Source organism: Penicillium cosmopolitanum, assembly GCF_028827165.1.
Source record: "Penicillium cosmopolitanum strain IBT 29677 chromosome Unknown utg000007l:1.0-333516.0:1.0-333752.0, whole genome shotgun sequence".
Taxonomy (NCBI): domain Eukaryota; kingdom Fungi; phylum Ascomycota; class Eurotiomycetes; order Eurotiales; family Aspergillaceae; genus Penicillium; species Penicillium cosmopolitanum.
Genome location: NW_026622677.1, coordinates 230,986 through 249,341, shown reverse-complemented (window position 1 = coordinate 249,341; position 18,356 = coordinate 230,986). Strand labels below are relative to the sequence as shown.

Below are 18,356 nucleotides of genomic sequence, written 5' to 3'. Positions count from 1 at the left end.
CTTGTCTTGCTGTTGTTGGCGCCAAACATCTGACTGCATACAGCATCACGTGGATCACCAGCCAATGCGCGCGCAGCCAACAAACCACTCAGCTCTCCGCTTCCGTGTGTTCTTTCCAACTTCTTTCTCTAGCGTTAGCGACAACATTTGAACCGAATAGTCTAAGATTGCTGAAACTAATGTCTAGACAATGATTGGTCCATGTGGTATTTTCAAATATATAAAGCCGAGGATTTTTGCAGCCAGTGCCTTCTGATAACTGTCATTTAGAATAAGACAGGAGAGAACCTCAACGAAAGAAAAAAATTTCGCCCGTCGGCGATGACAGAGCCGCAAGATGCGATGTCTCAAATTTGTGCGATGTCAAGAACGCTGATCATCAAGCATTAAAATACCAAACTTTCTGACCGTCAAACATTTGAAGAATTGCAATGTTATTTGGAATCTTGTCTGATGATAGGTCTGTTCAAACAGTTTAGTTCCCAAATCAACAACCGGGCGACTAGAATATGGAGTTAGAAACTTCATCGTTCACATTTGAGTAGATTCAGCATACAGATCATTTTCCTCCGGTGTATATGCTGTCAGAGATAAGATCTGGTCAAAATTTGAATGGCCAGGAGTCGAATTAGGAACATATGCAGGGGCTGCGTGGTAATTGTATGGTGAAGGAAAACTTTTGATGAAGCGTACCAATGCATTTCCTGTCAAAACTTCGCAGGCATGGCTGAATACAGGCTGTAATTGTTATGGGCCTGGTGAGGATACGGTCGTATAAGCAGAGCTAAGTAGCTGGTCACGAATATACCCTGGTAAGTTAATTTCACTTGGGGATCCGGGGTAAATTTATGTGGCCATCAAACGTTCCCATAAATTACCGATAAGCGGATGATCCAAAAAGCATGTCGTTGTTGCCGTTAGAAGCTAGGTACATAGGGTAAATGTCACAGAAGGATTTCACGTCAGTAATGAAGTCCAATGTCTCAATTGAATGGTTCTGAGTCACAAAACTCAGGAAAGCATTGAGTGTAGAAAGCTTCAGCGACTGATCGGATAGGATATTCTCTAAAGTGATACAACTAGCCTATGCGAACTAGCCGGATCGATCAACTCGATTCAGTACCTAGATAGAACAACTGTCTCACGATTGGATCTAACTGTACTAGTCTATATGCCTTCGCCCAACTCTGACAGTTAATCCACCGAGGTTGCCAGTTGAATCAATTTACCATACAAAACAAAGAAATGTGGGTTTTTTATGTGACCCACGAAATGCTAGCCGTAAGTTACCGCTTCATGCTCTGACAGGAAACTTCACCGATAGACACGGCCATATATGTGGTGACAGTCTTTGACACGGCGGACGGCGGTTGAGAAAGACCCTTAAAAGGAGATAGATAGAACTGACTAAGCTTGACAGAGTGTTGGGATCAAGTCCTGTGTTAGGTTTGGAAGTAGCTGAATGAGAGCGTCGGTGATTGTGAAACTGCTAGGTTCCCTGCATGAATTTATTGTATGCCTTTCTGCAAGTTTTCTCTCTCGGGAAGTCGTCCTTTCGAAATGAACAGACTGCATGCTGTTACAGTCATTTGATTTCGATGCAAAGAGCAAAGTCGGGTACAAGTATCAGTTTTCTATACTGAATCTAGGCATTTATTGAGATTTTTCTTGAAGCGCCCCGTGAAGCAGACAGGGCGCTTTCCGTAGTTGAGAACAGAATAATCTCAGGGATCAGCCAATCAATTCTTTTCTTCGAAATTATAATCCGAGTACGGCGACATATCTGCCTATTGAATATCCCCGGCAGAAACTTTGATTGGACAGCAGGCAGCTATTGTCACATTGAAGCTCGGCTAAATGGTACTCGGTCGACGAAGGCACTATTCCACTATCCAAGAATCGAATTGCTAGGACATCATCGATTTTCCACTTTGAGAGCGGGGATGCGGCGCTTTGATCGTGTGCAATAGAATAATAGATGTATATGGCGACCGTGGAGACTGCCGCTTGTATACATATATTGACCATAAACCATTTCCGAGCCACTTTGTACTCAGCCTCCAATACATCGTGGGATTATCCCCGTGGTTATTGTATGTGGCGGGCATTATTTTGATTTTTCTGACTGAGGTTAAGATCGAGGAGAGTTTTTTGAGATTTAGGCGAGAGTGATAGTAGAACAGGAATAAATGCTTGGAGGAAATTGGCGGCCGCGTTACGTATACACCATAGCGGCCATGAAGCATGCGTGCTCGACTGGATCGAGGTTGAGTTTTTGTTAATATCCATCTTCCGCATCACCTTGGCTGAGCGCAGACCGCAGGCGTTACACAGCGTTCAGGCACCATTTAGACCCCGCCGCCATTCTGATGCTTCGGGTTCGAGTGCAGCTACGGTAACGACCAGCAGTTACCGTCTTCTGCAGGAACGTGGTTAGATATACATGGCCCCACCAGTGTGGGTTGATACGAGTGTCATTCACAACGAGAGAAAAGGGAGAGAAGCTATTGACAAGTAACATATAAAGATACAATTTACTTAATCGACGCTATTTTGTCGAATTAGAGCCAGCAAAGCCGCCCACACCCTTGAACTCTTCTTGGCACAAGGGTATGTGCTTGTCGTCCTCGGGCTTGAACGCCTCACGCTGGGCCATTTGCTCAGCCAGTGCTTGCTTATGGTTCACCACGGACTTTCGTATCCGCACGAGAGCATCCTGATTCCGCCATTGCATTTGGGTAGGTGCGTCTTCATGATCTCCAGATATGATTTAATAGAATGTGTCAAATCCTGTTGATAAGATCCTCTCTCTGTTAGTACAGATTGAATCCTCGTATTCGACTTGGTCGAGTAATTTTCATTCATCGGCCTTTGAGCCTTGTGCTAAAGCGGATCTGAAAAGAACCCTTCAACCTTCCTGGGAAATACTCCAAAATCTGATTATAATAGAGATTTTGCACTTTATTTAGCCTACCATCCTCGGAGAAAACGGGTTCGCTCGGTGGTGGATGAAGAAAGGACTTGCGGCAGCATTCGCCATCGTCAGAACCGCGATTCGAGTTGAGAGAGAAGACCCAAAACCATAAACCATAGAGAAATGATGACCTCAGTGATTGCCGATACAGGTGGCAACCCAGTGATGTCTTCGCCACCGTCTCCGCAAGTAGGGAGATGCACGTTAATCTGCCACGCAATTGACTGGACAAAGACAGGGACAGGGAGATAATTTTTGCTAACATCAGCATTAAATCCAATCCACACTAATTTTATTTTGTTAGTCGCAGGTGCTGCATATTTACACGTACGTACTATTCAACTTGTCAGACTTGGCGTACGGTTCGCCCCCGAAACCTAAACCCCGCCACGCAACGTCTACTTCAAATGTCCCTCTGTTTTTCAGACAAACATCCTCACCACTCAACGACATTATTATGAGATGTCCTCGTCAAGCTCCTCTAGTCCAGGGGTCTGGATTACAGGTAGCTATACTGGCAACAGCAATGTAGTCCGCATCACCATCGCGACCTTTTTGGGCGTTGCCTTGTACAACGTGATCGAGCTGGTTGTGCTGATCTTCCTCACCTTTAAGCGATATCAAGGCCCCTATTTCTGGAGCATGTTGATAGCTTCCATGGGTATATTGCCATACTCGGTCGGGTATCTCATAAAGTTCTTCGGTCTCACATCCGCAACTTGGGTTCCTCTGACCCTGTTGACTGTGGGCTGGTGGACCATGGTCACGGGGGAGTCGTTTGTGCTTTATTCCCGACTGCACTTGGTTCTACAGAACCTGCGGGTGCTTCGCCTGGTGAAAGGAATGATTATCATGAACATCTTCATACTCCACGTGCCAACCACAGTCCTGACATACACTGCCAACTTTTCTGGCTCCCCGACCTCAATCTCGGGGTACAATGTCATGGAGAAGGTGCAGTTGACTGGATTCTGTATCCAAGAGGCCACAATATCTGGAATTTATCTGTGTGAGATCAGTCGTATGCTGCGATTGAAAGCCGACGATGTCAGCCGAAAGACTATATTGCAACTGCTCGCCGTCAATTTGGCTTGTATCCTTATGGATATCGCGTTGATGATCATCGAATTTATGAACTTCTACATATATCAAACAACCATCAAGGCCACTTTATACAGTATCAAACTGAAACTTGAGGTTGCTGTTCTGGGAAACCTGGTCGAAATTGCCCATCAGCCGCCAACGTTCAATGTGGCGGGTGGCCGGTACCCATCCTTCGTGGACGCAACCAGAATAGTATCGGATATAAATCACGCAGTGGCTGTGGGAACAGGCCAGGCCTCTGAAGAACATGCTACAAGTCTCAAGTCTGGAAGCAATTGACGTTGATGTTCGATAGGACCCTGTCCACTCCTCACCACGAGTGTCTGGGACAGTTCATTGTCATCTTCGTCCTAAAGGTGCTACGTACAAGGGTACAGGCCATTACGAGAGGAATAATTCCACAAGCCAACGTGACCGGTAAGCGAGTGGGCCATGTAAGCCTGTGTGCCACCCAACTCTCCTTCGCGCGCCCATGCCTTCTTCAATCACCCACCATCCCCCCAAGAGGTACGCTGTGTGCCCACCTGGTAACCTGCCATTCTTTCCAGTCAGTTACGAGCTGCCAATTTGCTCCGTCCACGTGGATTCTGGGAACACATATTTTCGCTAAAATTGCATGTGTTGTCTTCCTAGATCCGAAACTATTAGGGACGAGTGGCTCACTGGTCAAGACAGTTGTTTCCCACCCCCTTGCGCCAATTGATGCGGGCGCGATCACTTCAATGCATCAGTGAAATACGCTTCTATTTTAATCCCTACCTTCCTTATTCCTCAAACTTATGACATGGTCGAAATAAATTCTTGGTGCAAAACGATGGCATGGTCTCAAAAGATCATCAATCAGTTGGTTCTATACTATAGTAGTAGTAGTAGTAGTAGTAGTAGTAGTAGTAGTACACACATACACAATTTATTAACGCCCGGCGGCTAAGCCGAAAGGGCAACTATCACTGACATGGCATGGATATGTATTCAAGAGAGCTTCCACGTCAGCATGGTGTCAAGTGACCGAGCAGCGATCCACCTAGCTGCCATAAGCGAAGTTCACAATCGAGCGTAGACAAACTATAGACGAGGCAGCAGGCGCCTGTTCGAACACAGGTATAAGAGAACTTATGACCTTTTGTCCAGAGCTGACTATGGTATGTTTCGAGAGTGACGGTTGTGCTGGCAGGAGACCTGGGGTATTTATTTTGCTGTAGCCCGCCTTGTCGTTTCCACAGCTGCGATCACTGTTGAGGATTGTGAGTGTACCAACAGAGCTGGCCCTCAGATTGTGTTTTAACATTGCAGAGCAAGCAGCTCTTTTACTTTAAGGAAAGGAAAGGCTGAAATTCAAGGAATCAGCAATGAGACCTTTGCCGATCACAGATACCAATCTTCTGCGACATTCTCGCGCATAACCTAATCAATCTTGCCGCCAAACAAGTCTCTGCACCCGCCAGAATGGTGGACTCCGGAATTACCCGGCGTGCACTTTGGTGGTCTACAACCAAAGCGGTATACTACAGCAAGCCTTGTAGTGTTGAATTTTTGTTTTCCATTTAACGTGGTATGTGGGGTGCCAGGGGGAAACGCAGGATATTTTGGAAGGAATCCAGGCACCCCTTTGTTCTAGCCGCAGCGTCGATCGATTAATGGTACTGAACTAGAAAAAGTCCCATGATCTTGTCTCTTGTTAAAATGCGATTTCGCTCCATCGTATAAGGCCGATTCATCGAAGCTTCATCACTCATCACCGCCCGCTCAGTTATACAGTGCTGGATCAATATTTCTGGATGTTTAAAACACTCCTTCACGAGAAAGAAGAAGCGGCCCCTTGATATTGTGAGTCCGCTTGAAGCTGGAATTAGTAAAACGCGCCTTAAGCTGATCAATGTTTGTAATCAGAGCTGTCCTTTTAACGTACGAAAGGAAGCGAGATTTTGTTCGGCTTTTATCTTGGAGTAGGTGCTGTCGTAGCTAGACGCGTTTCCTCCGCGCTCGCTGCGCTTCACCGGCATCTTGCCTCACAGAGGAGGCTGAATGATTAGTTTACAGACTGGAAATACTTACCTCTCTCCTAGCAATTCCTCGTTTTTTCCTCTTAATTTTCAGAATCTCAATCAATCACTTAATCATGACAAAATAGAACTGCCGGTCACCTGATTGACCAAACAGTGCAAACACGATCCCCCAAAAATTACATCATCGGAACAACCAGATGAACCAGAACATGGCTGAATCTCTGAGAGAATATCAAGATCGAGCCTTCATATTCTCAGTCCTTTGATGCTACCGGGGGTCTATGATGGCACATCAACATAACGCTGCCCTAGTCCAAGGCCGTTGCATGCCTAACAAGGTCGACGCTTGGATACTAGGGAGCAGTATTGCGTCATTGGCGGCGGCAGTTCATTTGATTTCGGATGCCAATGTGCCTCCCTCTCAGATCCATATACTCGAGTCTCAAAGTATCCCTGGAGACGGCATAACTAGTATTGGCGATCCACTGAACGGATACGATCATCGACCTGGATGCCTGCCAAGTTTCAATGACATCTGCTTGGGAAAGCTGCTTGCTCTGGTACCTTCCGCCTGCGGTTCCGGAAGAACAGTCAAAGAGGATATCGAAAAATTGCATGACGATGAAGGCTGTCAAGACGTCCCTATCACACACATCTTGGCTCAAGAAGATGACGGGCCGAAGAGAATGGAAACCGGGAAACTCGGTCTGGGCCTAAAAGATCGAAATGAAATTGACGATGCTCATGTTGCGATCCGAGGAAAGGTTGACCAGAAAGCGAATTGATCAGCTTTTCAACAAGCCTTTTTTCGACAGCATATTTTGGATTGTTTTCTCTACTATGTGAGCTGCTTGACGAAAAGAAGACAATGAGATCGCGTAAATGCTAAGATTTACCTTCCAGCCATGGCACAGTGCTGCCGAATTCCGCCGATGCCTTCGAAGATACTTCCACGAATTTCGAAACTTAAACACTAAAAAACCACTGGACTGCATTCAATTCAACCAATTTGAATCAATCATCATGCCAATGATCCAATTTCTTCAAAAAGAAGGCGTTGATTTCCGATTATGCACCAAGGTCACGGATATTTTAACACATTCAGACCATGGTAAAGAAACTGTTTCAGCGATTAGTATATTGCGCGACAGCTCCCAGGAAACATTAAGTGTTCGTCCTGATGACATCGTCATCGTCACCCTCGGATCTGTCACATCAGGCTCGTCGAGTGGTTCCAACAATAGCCCGCCACCTCTGAAGACATTGATAGCCGAAGATGAGCTAGATGAAAACTGGTCGCTTTGGTTGAATCTGGGAACAAAGTATTCGAGCTTTGGAGATCCGTATAATTTCTGCACTCGCCTCACCGAGTCTAGGTTGGAGACCTTTACGGTTACACTCAGGGATGCTGAGTTCTTCTATCGTCTCGTTAAACTAACATACGACAAGCCTGGGGTAGGGCACTTGATATCTCTAAAACACAGCAATTGGAAGATCAGCGTCTGCATACCCCGCCAGCCATTTTTCTCTTGTCAACCTGACAACGTACAAATCCTCTGGGGCTATGGCCTCTGTCCAGAACGCGAGGGAAATCTCGTGAAAAAGCCGATGCTCGTTTGCTCTGGCGAAGACATAATGGCCGAACTGCTATGGCACCTGGGCTTCCCTTTGGAACCAATCCTTAACAACTCCATCACAATCCCATCTGTGATGCCACGACGGACAGCATCCCTGTTGCCTCGAATTCGTGGAGATCGGCCAACAGTAATAATAGACGAGATGACAAATCTCGCTGTGATAGGCCAATTTGTGGAAATACCAGATGAGACAGCCGTCAGTATGGATTATGGTGTGCGAGGAGCCCAGTTAGCAGTGAGCCATTTGATGGGCCTTCCTAAGCAACCAGAGGAGGCAAGGAAAAGACCTAGTTTTCCTTTCTTGAATTTGTGGGTTTGATGGAGCAGACAAAAGATACAGTACGGTAATATCCTACCATAAGACTAGGGTAGCGGATATCCGGGTACCTATGACGCTTTGAAACCACTTGGAAGTAATGAACAGTCCTAGTTTAGCTGCTGTATTGCAGCAGCATATTATCTATTTACTGAACTTCAGATGGTTTTGTTCAACATCAACTAAATAACGAAAGCCGTGTTATTCCTCAGCGCGTGATATAGTTAGTCTCTCCTTACTCCTTGTTTTTAGTTGAGCTGTTATACTCAATATCTATTCTCTGATCCAGAGAGCTTTTTCTTTCGAGACTCACGCTTTCTCCCCTATACATGTTCCCGATGGCATCCTTATCAACATTACTGGTATGGGGGACCGGGCATAAGGATGGAAAATGCTCTCGCGACGGAGATAGGCATATCTATTTTAATAGCGCCGTCATCGGTGATTTGATGAGCGGCGGAAAGTGCGGGATCACTGAAGTCGAAATAAGTACGTCTTTTCTGGCTGTCAGTCTGAATCCCCTTTGTGAAACTACAGCAGAATACCTTGGATCACTGCCCAAGTAGAGATCTTCAAGAAGTCGCTTTTAACATGTGCTGAGGTGGAATTTTAAATCACAAATAAGATGGGGTATTGGAAAGAAGCATCTAAGGCTAACACATAGCTATAATTACAGCTAATTGAACTGTCACACAGAGCTCTTATCTTCTGAAGAAAATCAGTTCTGTCGCATGGAGTCGATTTCGTGTAGATCGAAATACCTTTCCGACTGATGGCCCCATCACCATCAGCATCTAGCCTTTCAAATTGGCTTCTCGCCTCGTTTTCTTTCACAACCAAAGCCGAAAGCACCTTTTGGAACTCATTCCAAGTAAATCCACCTATCAGTGATGAGTATCCGCATATATTTTTGCCACAACATTCGGAAAGGCTGAGCTGAAGGGTTTCTAACCGTCACTTTCTTCATTCTGAAATGGGAAGCTTAGTGAATGCGAATAACTTATACAAGGTTTGAGCCATGACCTACACCGTCACCGGCCTTCTTTACCATTCAGGTTCGTATTTTTCGTACAATCCTGATTTATTGGTGGGCTACAGAAATTTCAGCATTGTCTTTGAATGATTGATAGAGGGGGTTGTTGCAGGAGTTGGATATCGTATGATACTTTGGACCTCTTACCATCGTGAAAAAAAGAATCGGTGTGTGCTGAGTATGAAATACTTATAATTCAGTAAATGTGCCAAAATTTAGAGTAAATTTGAATCGTGAGAGAAAATGAACAATTTATATGCTTTATTGATAATCAGCGCACACTTGGTAGCTGTAACTGCTCAATGATCTCCACCAGTCCTTTATCATTCATTACCTGGTTTCATTTGCCCGATGAATTTGTTCATAATGGTAGAGAAGCCCACCGGGAAAGATGACGCTGAGTGACGGTGGCGTGATGGTGACGGCCTATGACATCTCTCATCCCGCCTGCCCACGTATGTTTAGGAAGATTTCTCTTGGATCAAATTACACTCACATCTCCCATTTTCTGGCTTGGAAAACCTAAATATCATCGAACATGCAAACTGCGACAGGAGTATTCAAAGTGAGAGGTATCGCAGGGGCAACTGACCGCCTCAGCTGGTGTGAAGCCACTGGCTCCCCTGGCGTCAAGCTACACGCGATTCCTCGCCCCGGAACCACCATCTCGGAACATACGCAAACAATGTTCAAGGCGAAGCAGCTATCAGGCGATGAAACTGTTTGCGATATCATGCTGGATGCGCCTGCTTCAACTCCAATTCGAGTGACCCTAGCTTCATCCAAAAGAGAGCTCTCACATAGCAACCCTTATGTGTACGATATGCGCTTGCAGCTTTACCCGAAAGGTCTGTCCGGTGTCATCACAATAGTACTTGGTGAAAAGGCCAATCAAGGGACCGTCGCTCTGTCAAGCCTAACAGCAGTTGGAGATTATCTCGCCAACTAATCAACGATTAAAGGTTCTCGTTGTTAGATCGTACCCCTAGCTGGTGGCAAATACGGGCTCAACAAGTCCGCAATACACTATAACAATCGAGAAATCGGCAATTTCACTCAGTTACCGTTCTCTACTACTGCGAATTATTGATGAAATACGAACAATACTGGCCAGGCAACCAACGGAGATGAGATTAGGTGTGCCAAATCCGGATAATCTTTCTGCGTTGAATGTTATTAGAAGACTGTTCTGTTTGGAGATAAATAGGACTCATTCCCATGGTTTTTAAGAGATCCGACGCATCATTGAGTGATTAAAGAATAACTTCTCCCGTACTGCTCAATTGATCGGTTCTCGTTGCATGGGAGAACCGTAATGCGCAGGGTGGTTCCTTTTCTGTAAGCTGTTGCTACAATGGCTGCGGTATGTATTGGCTCCTATGCCACGTAACAGATAATTACTTTGCCTCCGGAATAATCGTGGGAAGACCGGGGAATTGAAATACCATTGAACGCCAGCGACATCTATACCTTGTCATTTTCCGCCAACGTTACAGACAGTGACGATATGTCAGCTGTCATGTCTCGGGCGCTTTCCAAGGCAATATTATGAAAAAGGGTGTCTATACGTTGTGACCTAGTATGTGGAGTGCTGTAAATTCAGTTTCTTGTCTGCAATCTCGTCCAGGTGCGTCAATTGCTCGGTATTCTGTTTAGGCAGCCCAGGAAAATAATCGGCCTAAGCTGCAAGGGAATGGAAATTTCAGGTATTCTAAATGTGTTAGTTATACCATGCTAGAAATGAGTCATTAAATTAAAGTTTCAAGCTATAATGAAAGAGGGCTCATTCCTCAATAAATATCCTGACGTCTGGATGACGTTTACATGTTCCCTCCCGCATTACTCTTTCCATTTTCACAAGTATTCTTACCTATATAGCCAAACGATTATTTCTACCTTTTGACAGTTCCAACTTGTCCATGTTTACAATTGGCTAGTGTTAATTTACAAATCATCAACTCCCAACGCTTCCCAACGCTTCCCGTCGGCCTCCCAACAATTGTATTTTAATACGCCGCGATGCCAAACAGTATACCAATTATGCTCGAAGTTGGAACATTTATGACGCCCATTAATGTCTACGAAGATATTTCATACACACAACTTTCGGATGTGGTCAGTGCATATCTCGGGAAGACAAATTTATGTGGACAGACCCCGAGGGGTTTCTGGGTGCGCTGGGAACGCAACGACCAGCAGAGCCCTTTTCCGGAGAGAACCCGAATCGACAGAGATAATTTAATGGCTACAATAACACTTATGATGTTAAGGGGTGGACGTGACGTCCTAGAAGTGGACTACCAATCAGACTCGTCACCGGGGTAATACGCCTAACTCAACAACTCCTGTTAGTTGGTACTTGCTGCTTTAATACCAAACAACTCCACAATGCACATCATGGCTGGCACAAGATGATTTTCGTAAGAAGATTGTATCGATATAGATTTTGATTTATAAAAACAAAATTCAGGGGCTTGGTTGTTTTCCTCATTCTGCCGCTCAACACCAGAGCGGGCTTCTGGTGAACACAGGGTTTATTAACAAGATACCAGCTTCCATCAATATCAAGATTGCTCCTTAATGGTAACAGGGACTGCTCCCGTAGTATCAATTTCATTCCATTTACTAAATTCAACCATGTACCTCGAACTGTGGTTGAGCTTCTTGAGTTCGTTCGGTTCTTCGGGATCCATGGAGGATCTTCAGGCTAGACTGTGTATCCTCGTATCCTTTACATCGTCCACGAGATCGATGCATCCTTGGGACCCTTACATAGAGCACACGGTCCGCATACCACCGTTGTCGCATATCGTTCGAATGGAATGCATCTTATATTCATGTGACAAAAAACCCAATAATTTATTTGCATGGGCATGGAAAATGAGTTCGGCCACTGTAGGTTTATATGAGAACAAATTTCATTAAGTGAACCTAGCGGATAAGATAAGGTACAGACAGATTCCCGCAAATCTAATACAATTTCCGACTGGATGGAATACATCGTAATTGCACCAAACAGTCCAGACGCCGTGTTCATGTGATTGAGAACAGGGAAAATAGTATTCTCGTTTGTACCCACCCAAGGTTCATGTGAAGACAAGCTGGTTCTTCTTGTCCTGGTGAACTTCTAGGCCAAATTGCCTCCATGAGGAGTCTGTTTATTGGACAAAAGTCTTCGGAAACGTCATAATGATGTAGTTTCAGCGGTCACCCGTCTCTCACTATTATCCATCCCCTCGAAATTACCAGCCAGTGGCCACTTTCATTCATTCAGAGTGTAGTATTAATAAAATGTGCAGAAGCTCATACCTAATTTTACGGATTTAGAATATTGAAAACTTTTGTGGGGAGGGGGGGAGGGGGGGATGCGTGTTTTCACTGCCTACTCCGTACCAAACAAATAACCTATGAGGCTATCATCTTTTTCGATAGTACGTAGATCGTTCACGTATTATAACCTGAGTCTCAAATGTGAACTAGCCCTAAGGACGGAAAAGTAGCGTCAGGAGGGCAAACAGCAAAGTGTCAATGCGGTGAGCATGTGATTACATCCAAGGCAAACGTGTCAAACGATTGAGATACCGCGTCATATCCTCAAAATTTGTAACGGTTTGAAATTCTTCGTTCTATCATCTGTTAAGTGAACTCAAATTTGCTTAAAGATGAAGGCGGATACTTGAGCAGTACGCTCCGATCACCAAACAATGTCAAGATCTCTCTATGGTGTGTAACAAGTCTACTATTACGCCCTTGAGTATAATCAAAAATATCTCTGGCGTCTACTGTTTATCTGAATTCATTACTGATTCAAATTTAGTCCTGTGGTCTCAAACCAGCCACGAATCGGACCCTGAGCAAAATATGATTACCCTGGTGTTCCAAGGTGAAAATATTCTGCCTTCCGATATTACTTTGTCCTCTACGACTCTATCCTTAGCTAACGAGAAATACGCTTGCTCTTTGGAGTTCTACGGTCAAATCAAAACCCATAATCCGAATTTTAATTATGATGGTTCTTATCTTATGCTCAGGGTGCAGAAGGAGCAATTCTCAAATTCATACTGGCCGAACTTGACAAAGGAAAGACTGCCATATGTCTTAACAGATTTTGACAGAGTAAGATTCCAGGAAAACAATTTTCCACCTTGGAAATTCCTGACGTCTTCTGATTGATCGCAGTCTGTTGAGTTTGAAGATCAAGATATGGAAAGCCTTGAATGGTTTAACATGGACTCACATCCCCGGAGAGGAATATAGTCGTCGCGATCCTCGTGCGGAATTAACTCTTCATGGGATCATGTGAAAGCATGCAGCATGCCTACGCGAAGGGATGAAGACAAAGCGAAAAAGAGGAGAAAGGGAGAGCGGTTATTAAGAAAGAGATTGTGGACATCAATACGGGCCCAATTTGTTTCATTGATTTGCCGATTAAGGCCAAATTGATGTCTGCTGATTATTTGGTTTTACTTCGCTTTTATTAAACCCATATTTTCACTTGGTCATGATTTATGCCCGTTAAGGTATTAATAGCTACCCCTGGAAAGAATTTCCTCTTGCGAGTCTGTTTATCGTTCCCTATGTTTACGATATATCAGTATCACCTGTAATAAATCTCCATTCCAATTCCCAAAAGGGAGTGGTTTTATTGGGGTTGCCTCACAATGCCTGTAGCCTCACGTGATATCTACACCGACATTACTGAGGGCCTCTTCCTCCCACAACTGCTTCACGAGAGTCAGTTTCTTGCCTCTGCGGGTAGCTCGTCATCTCTCACGCAGTCAAGTCTTGATTTTGTCCCTCCCGCCTTCCCTCTGTATATAGAATCCACTACAATACAAACACATTGCCTCCCTTCAGGGGAGCGCGGACGGGCCCTATCTGACGCTACGGTCTACAACCGCAGCAACAGGTGACCCGTTATGGCCAAACTACACTCTTCTTGCTCCTCTTGACTGCGTGAGGTCACCAATAAAAGGGAGATATACCACCTACCTGCTCTGTATCTCGCAGTCAATAAATCCCCTCAGCGCTTAATACGGTCGGATACCCCTGAACGCTCAGCCACCGCTTGTGAGCTCTTACGTTCAGCATACAGAAAGATACGCACTGACAAGCAATCGTTGAAAACGTTATAAGAGGAGAATTTGAGTATTTGAGCTATATCTTGTGCGAAGATGTCTGATATTACAAGGGAAGATCTGATGCAGGTCCCGCTTGACCAGAAGCTTCAGTCAGAAGCGCAGTGGAGGGTCTGGATAGGCCATATTAAGTCAGCGGCTGTTGCAGAAGATGTATGGGATTATCTCAATCCTGATAAGGCGGACGATGAGGTCCTACAGGTGCCTGAGGCTCAGAAAGAGCCCTCCTTGCCCCAGGACAACCGCCAGCGAGAGAGAGATATAATGGAGCTCGAGGATGCTGGGCTTAAGAGATACACATTCGCTGTTCAAGCGTACGATCGTCGCGATCAGCGCCGACAGAGGTTGTCGAAGACTATGTCACGTTTGAATAGTCTTATCATCCGATCATTAGCCACGGAACACCACTATCTCGTTGTAGGAGAGGATTCACCACGGAAGAAGCTGATGAAACTATCCGAAACGTTCAAACCAAAGCCCCAGAATCGTCAGCAACAACTTCGCCGTGCTTGGAGAGAGATGATCAGACAAAAGCCTTCAGGAGATACTAACTGGTTAACTCAGTGGGTTAGTTTATTCGAAGAAGGCAAGATCGCAGGTATACCTGATTGCTCAAACGGAGATCACTTCGCGATCCGAGACTTTCTTGACGCTGTACAATCAGTTGATGATACCTGGTGCACAGCTTGGCGTGAAAAGCTTGCAGATCAGGACAAATCTATTATGTTTCACGAAGTTATAGCTAGCTACCGCAGCCGCCGTGGGGATCTCGCAATCACTGAAGGCCGGAGGCAGCCAAAGATAGCGCTAGCTACATTGAATGGGGAACCTGAAGCTAAACCTGCGGAAAAGACATATCGCAAGAAATGCCCATGTGGTAACAGCCATCCTCAGCATCACTACTCAAAATGCTTCTATCTTAATGAATCACTTCGGCCAGAGGGCTGGAAACCACGGGAGGGTACTATTCAACGGATTCCTGAATATATCAAGCAGATGAGCCCTCAAGATCAGGAGAAAATCGCAAAAATACAGCAAAATAAGGCTGAATCAGCTTACTTAGCTAGATTAGCCCAGTCAGAGGGCTCATCCCTTGCATTCTTCGCCAACGATACTCAATCTATCGCTGCGTCAGCAATAGATGCTGGGTCTCTCAAAGATAGCTGGATTCTTGATACAGGAGCCACCTGTCATATCTGCAACGATCGCCGACAGTTCCTCACATACAAACCACAAAATAGTACCGTCAAAACCGGTCAAACAGTAACACCAATGATTGGCTATGGGCAGGTCAAGATCACTGGGAGACACCCTCGTACAGGCGCTGCAGTGCCTATTACCCTGGATAACGTGTGGTACTCGCCTGGGTTTCATACAAGCTTGATCTCACTCTCTGTAATCGAAGACAAAGGATTCTGTTTCAAATCTGATAGAAGAGCAATCTTCAAGGGTAAAGATGCTGTTCTTGAGATAGAGAAGCATCATGGCCTCTACACTGTGATATACAATCTGAATCAACAAGCAGCATTTTCCGTACGACATTCAGAGAAGCCTCATATCTCAACAGCTTCAGCGCAGCGCTGGCATCGTCGGTTAGGCCACGCCTTTGACCAGAAGATTGAAAGGCTACCAGAGATGGTTGATGGAGTCAAGATCAATGGAGTCTGCGAAGATAACCGTCATGATAACCCTGAAAGATGTGAAGTCTGTCAGCTGACGAAAGCTAAACGTCAGATCTCTCGAAGGACAACAGGTACGCCATATGGCAGGTTTGGGCGTATCCATTTCGATCTTGTTCAAATCGATCCAGTCTATAATGGAGATCGCTGGATGACGCACTTCTATCTTGAGGGCGTACGTCTCCATGCGGCCTATACCCATGAAAAGAAGAATGGCTGTCAAAAAGCGGTTAGTCAGTTTGTGGCCTTAGCCAGGAAGCAGTGGAACCTTCCGATACAAGCCTTCCGATACGACAATGAACGCTCTGCCGGGCGTACAGTGCAAGATTTCCTGTCAAATGAAGGCTTTATCATTGAACATAGCGTGGTGGGCACCCCGGAACAGAACGGCTTTGCGGAGCGATCTGGGGGGGTGGTAATCACTGTGGCGCTCGTGCTCTTATAGCTGATGCAGGCCTCCCAAAGAGTTTATGGCCAGAAGCCATTAGAGCTGCTATATGGATCATCAACAGATCGCCCACGAAGTTGCCAGACGGCCGGTGGATAGTTCCTTATCAAGAGGCTTTCCTTAACCAGCCACAACAGCGTGTCAACCTCGCAAATCTAAGGATCTTTGGCTGCCGAGCGTACGTGCGAAAGCAAGCTATACCGCACGCGGCTAAGATGGAGCTACGTGCTGAGATAGGCTATCTCGTCGGCTATGAAGCTTCAAATATCTGGAGAGTGTGGTTTCCACGCAGAGGAGCCGTACGATCAGTGAGAGATGTTGTTTTTGATGAAAACGTATTCTTCAACGCTCAGGAGCTGGAGAAGAATCCTGCTAGCGATATCTTAGGGTCTATGCCATGGATAATTGAAGATGAGGATACTGACCAGAGTACCACTGAAACAAGCCTGGATATACCTCAACCAGTCGAAATCACTGTGAACTTACAGACAACTGAGCCACAGAGCTTAGCTAAGGCTCCTCAGAAGGAAATAGTTACCTTACCGCCAGCAGAGCCTCAACAGATGATATCACCATCACCTACACCATCTGTTCAGCCAGTACAGGTTCCAGGGCCTTCCCAGCACCATCAAATCATGATCTTCAAGATCAACTCACTGAACAACTTCAAAGTGAACTCTCAGCAGCTACTCCTACACAAGGGGCCCGAATTGCGCCTAGAGATATTATAGGAGATATTTCAGCTCGCAACATTGTGTCAGGCTCACGCAAGCGAAGATCCAGAGATATCAGCAATCTAGCCTTCTCAGAAAACAATAAGGAAGCTGAAGAGGGTATACTCGCTGCCTTTGCAACTGGCCTTAATGGATCTTACTCGCATTCGAAACCTCACCGCGATGATCTACCCCCAGAGCGTCAAAACTGGCGGGAAATGATGAATCATCCATTCAATGAAGGCTTCCTAGCAGCTGCTGGACTCGAGATCAAAATCATTGAACGAAAGGGCACCTTTGAAGTTATACAGCGTCCGAAAGACCACGGTGTACAGGTGCTCCCCTTGAAATGGGTCTTCAGCTATAAATTTGACAGTGATGGATATCTTGCGAAGCTGAAGGCAAGGATTTGTGTGCGAGGAGATCTCCAGAAACTCTCTACAGATGAGAAATACTCAGCTACCCTCGCTGCTCGTACGGCCCGCGCCGTTCTCGCTCTCGTCGCTGCGTTTAACCTCGATACACACCAATTTGATGCTGTAAACGCCTTTCTTAACAGTTTCCTGGATGAAATAGTGATAACGGAGATGCCTGAGGGATTCAAACGACCTGGCTATTGTTGGAAGCTCCAGAGAGCCCTCTACGGCCTACGGAAATCCCCGAGGCTTTGGCAGCGCGAGGCCTCTAAGGTTCTAACTACACTAGGTCTCACTGTCGTTCAGGAAGATCTCTGTCTCTTTACATCGGATGGTATCATCATATTCTTCTATGTAGATGATATCATCATCGTCAATCATCCATCTCAGCGCCAGCGAGCGGCTGAGATCAAGGAGAAACTCAAAAACACATGGGAATTGAGGGATATGGGTGAAGCTGCGTGGTTCCTAGGGATTCGTATCGTCCGTGACAGACAGCAGATGGCCCTCTGGCTCTGCCAGGACTCATACATCTCCTCTATGGCCAACAGGTATCACCTCACCTCTCATCGTCGTTTTGATACACCTTTAGCCCCAGCTACATTAAAGCCGTACGCTGGACAGGCCACAAAAGAACAAATTCATGAGTACCAAGAGAAGGTAGGTTCCACTCAGTATGCCACCACTATCACACGGCCATATGCAGCCAAAGCCACCTCCTTGCTGGCTCGATTTCTCACAAACCCGGCACCGGAGCATCTCGAAGCAATCAATCGCGTGATATCCTATCTATACCACACACGGTTCCTCGCTCTCGCCTACCGACCGCGCCAATCTGATGATGATGAAGCCGTTACTCTCTTTAGTGACGCCTCATTCGCCGATAACTCTG

At 45.7% G+C, this 18,356-nt stretch overlaps 6 protein-coding genes across 6 annotated transcripts; 5 read left to right on the top strand and 1 right to left on the bottom strand.

Annotated features, from left to right (window-relative positions):
- Nucleotides 1-2,548: 2,548 nt before the first annotated feature.
- N7509_006519 (Zinc finger NHR/GATA-type) lies at nucleotides 2,549-2,734 on the bottom strand (the record flags this gene model as incomplete). Its single annotated transcript, XM_056631156.1, has 1 exon — nucleotides 2,549-2,734. One exon carries the CDS (start codon nucleotides 2,732-2,734, stop codon nucleotides 2,549-2,551), a length of 186 nt encoding a protein of 61 aa, XP_056488417.1.
- A 702-nt stretch (nucleotides 2,735-3,436) lies between these two features.
- N7509_006518 (uncharacterized protein) lies at nucleotides 3,437-4,357 on the top strand (the record flags this gene model as incomplete). The annotated part of the gene is made up of 1 exon (XM_056631155.1): nucleotides 3,437-4,357. The coding sequence occupies one exon, from the start codon at nucleotides 3,437-3,439 to the stop codon at nucleotides 4,355-4,357; it is 921 nt and encodes a 306-aa protein (XP_056488416.1).
- A 2,011-nt stretch (nucleotides 4,358-6,368) lies between these two features.
- N7509_006517 (uncharacterized protein) lies at nucleotides 6,369-6,869 on the top strand (the record flags this gene model as incomplete). The annotated part of the gene is made up of 1 exon (XM_056631154.1): nucleotides 6,369-6,869. The coding sequence occupies one exon, from the start codon at nucleotides 6,369-6,371 to the stop codon at nucleotides 6,867-6,869; it is 501 nt and encodes a 166-aa protein (XP_056488415.1).
- Nucleotides 6,870-7,107: 238 nt separating this feature from the next.
- N7509_006516 (uncharacterized protein) lies at nucleotides 7,108-8,040 on the top strand (the record flags this gene model as incomplete). The annotated part of the gene is made up of 1 exon (XM_056631153.1): nucleotides 7,108-8,040. One exon carries the CDS (start codon nucleotides 7,108-7,110, stop codon nucleotides 8,038-8,040), a length of 933 nt encoding a protein of 310 aa, XP_056488414.1.
- A 1,568-nt stretch (nucleotides 8,041-9,608) lies between these two features.
- N7509_006515 (uncharacterized protein) lies at nucleotides 9,609-10,019 on the top strand (the record flags this gene model as incomplete). The annotated part of the gene is made up of 1 exon (XM_056631152.1): nucleotides 9,609-10,019. One exon carries the CDS (start codon nucleotides 9,609-9,611, stop codon nucleotides 10,017-10,019), a length of 411 nt encoding a protein of 136 aa, XP_056488413.1.
- Nucleotides 10,020-14,244: 4,225 nt separating this feature from the next.
- On the top strand, nucleotides 14,245-17,066 carry N7509_006514 (uncharacterized protein; the record flags this gene model as incomplete). The annotated part of the gene is made up of 2 exons (XM_056631151.1): nucleotides 14,245-15,741; nucleotides 16,251-17,066. The coding sequence occupies 2 exons, from the start codon at nucleotides 14,245-14,247 to the stop codon at nucleotides 17,064-17,066; spliced, it is 2,313 nt and encodes a 770-aa protein (XP_056488412.1).
- Nucleotides 17,067-18,356: the final 1,290 nt, after the last annotated feature.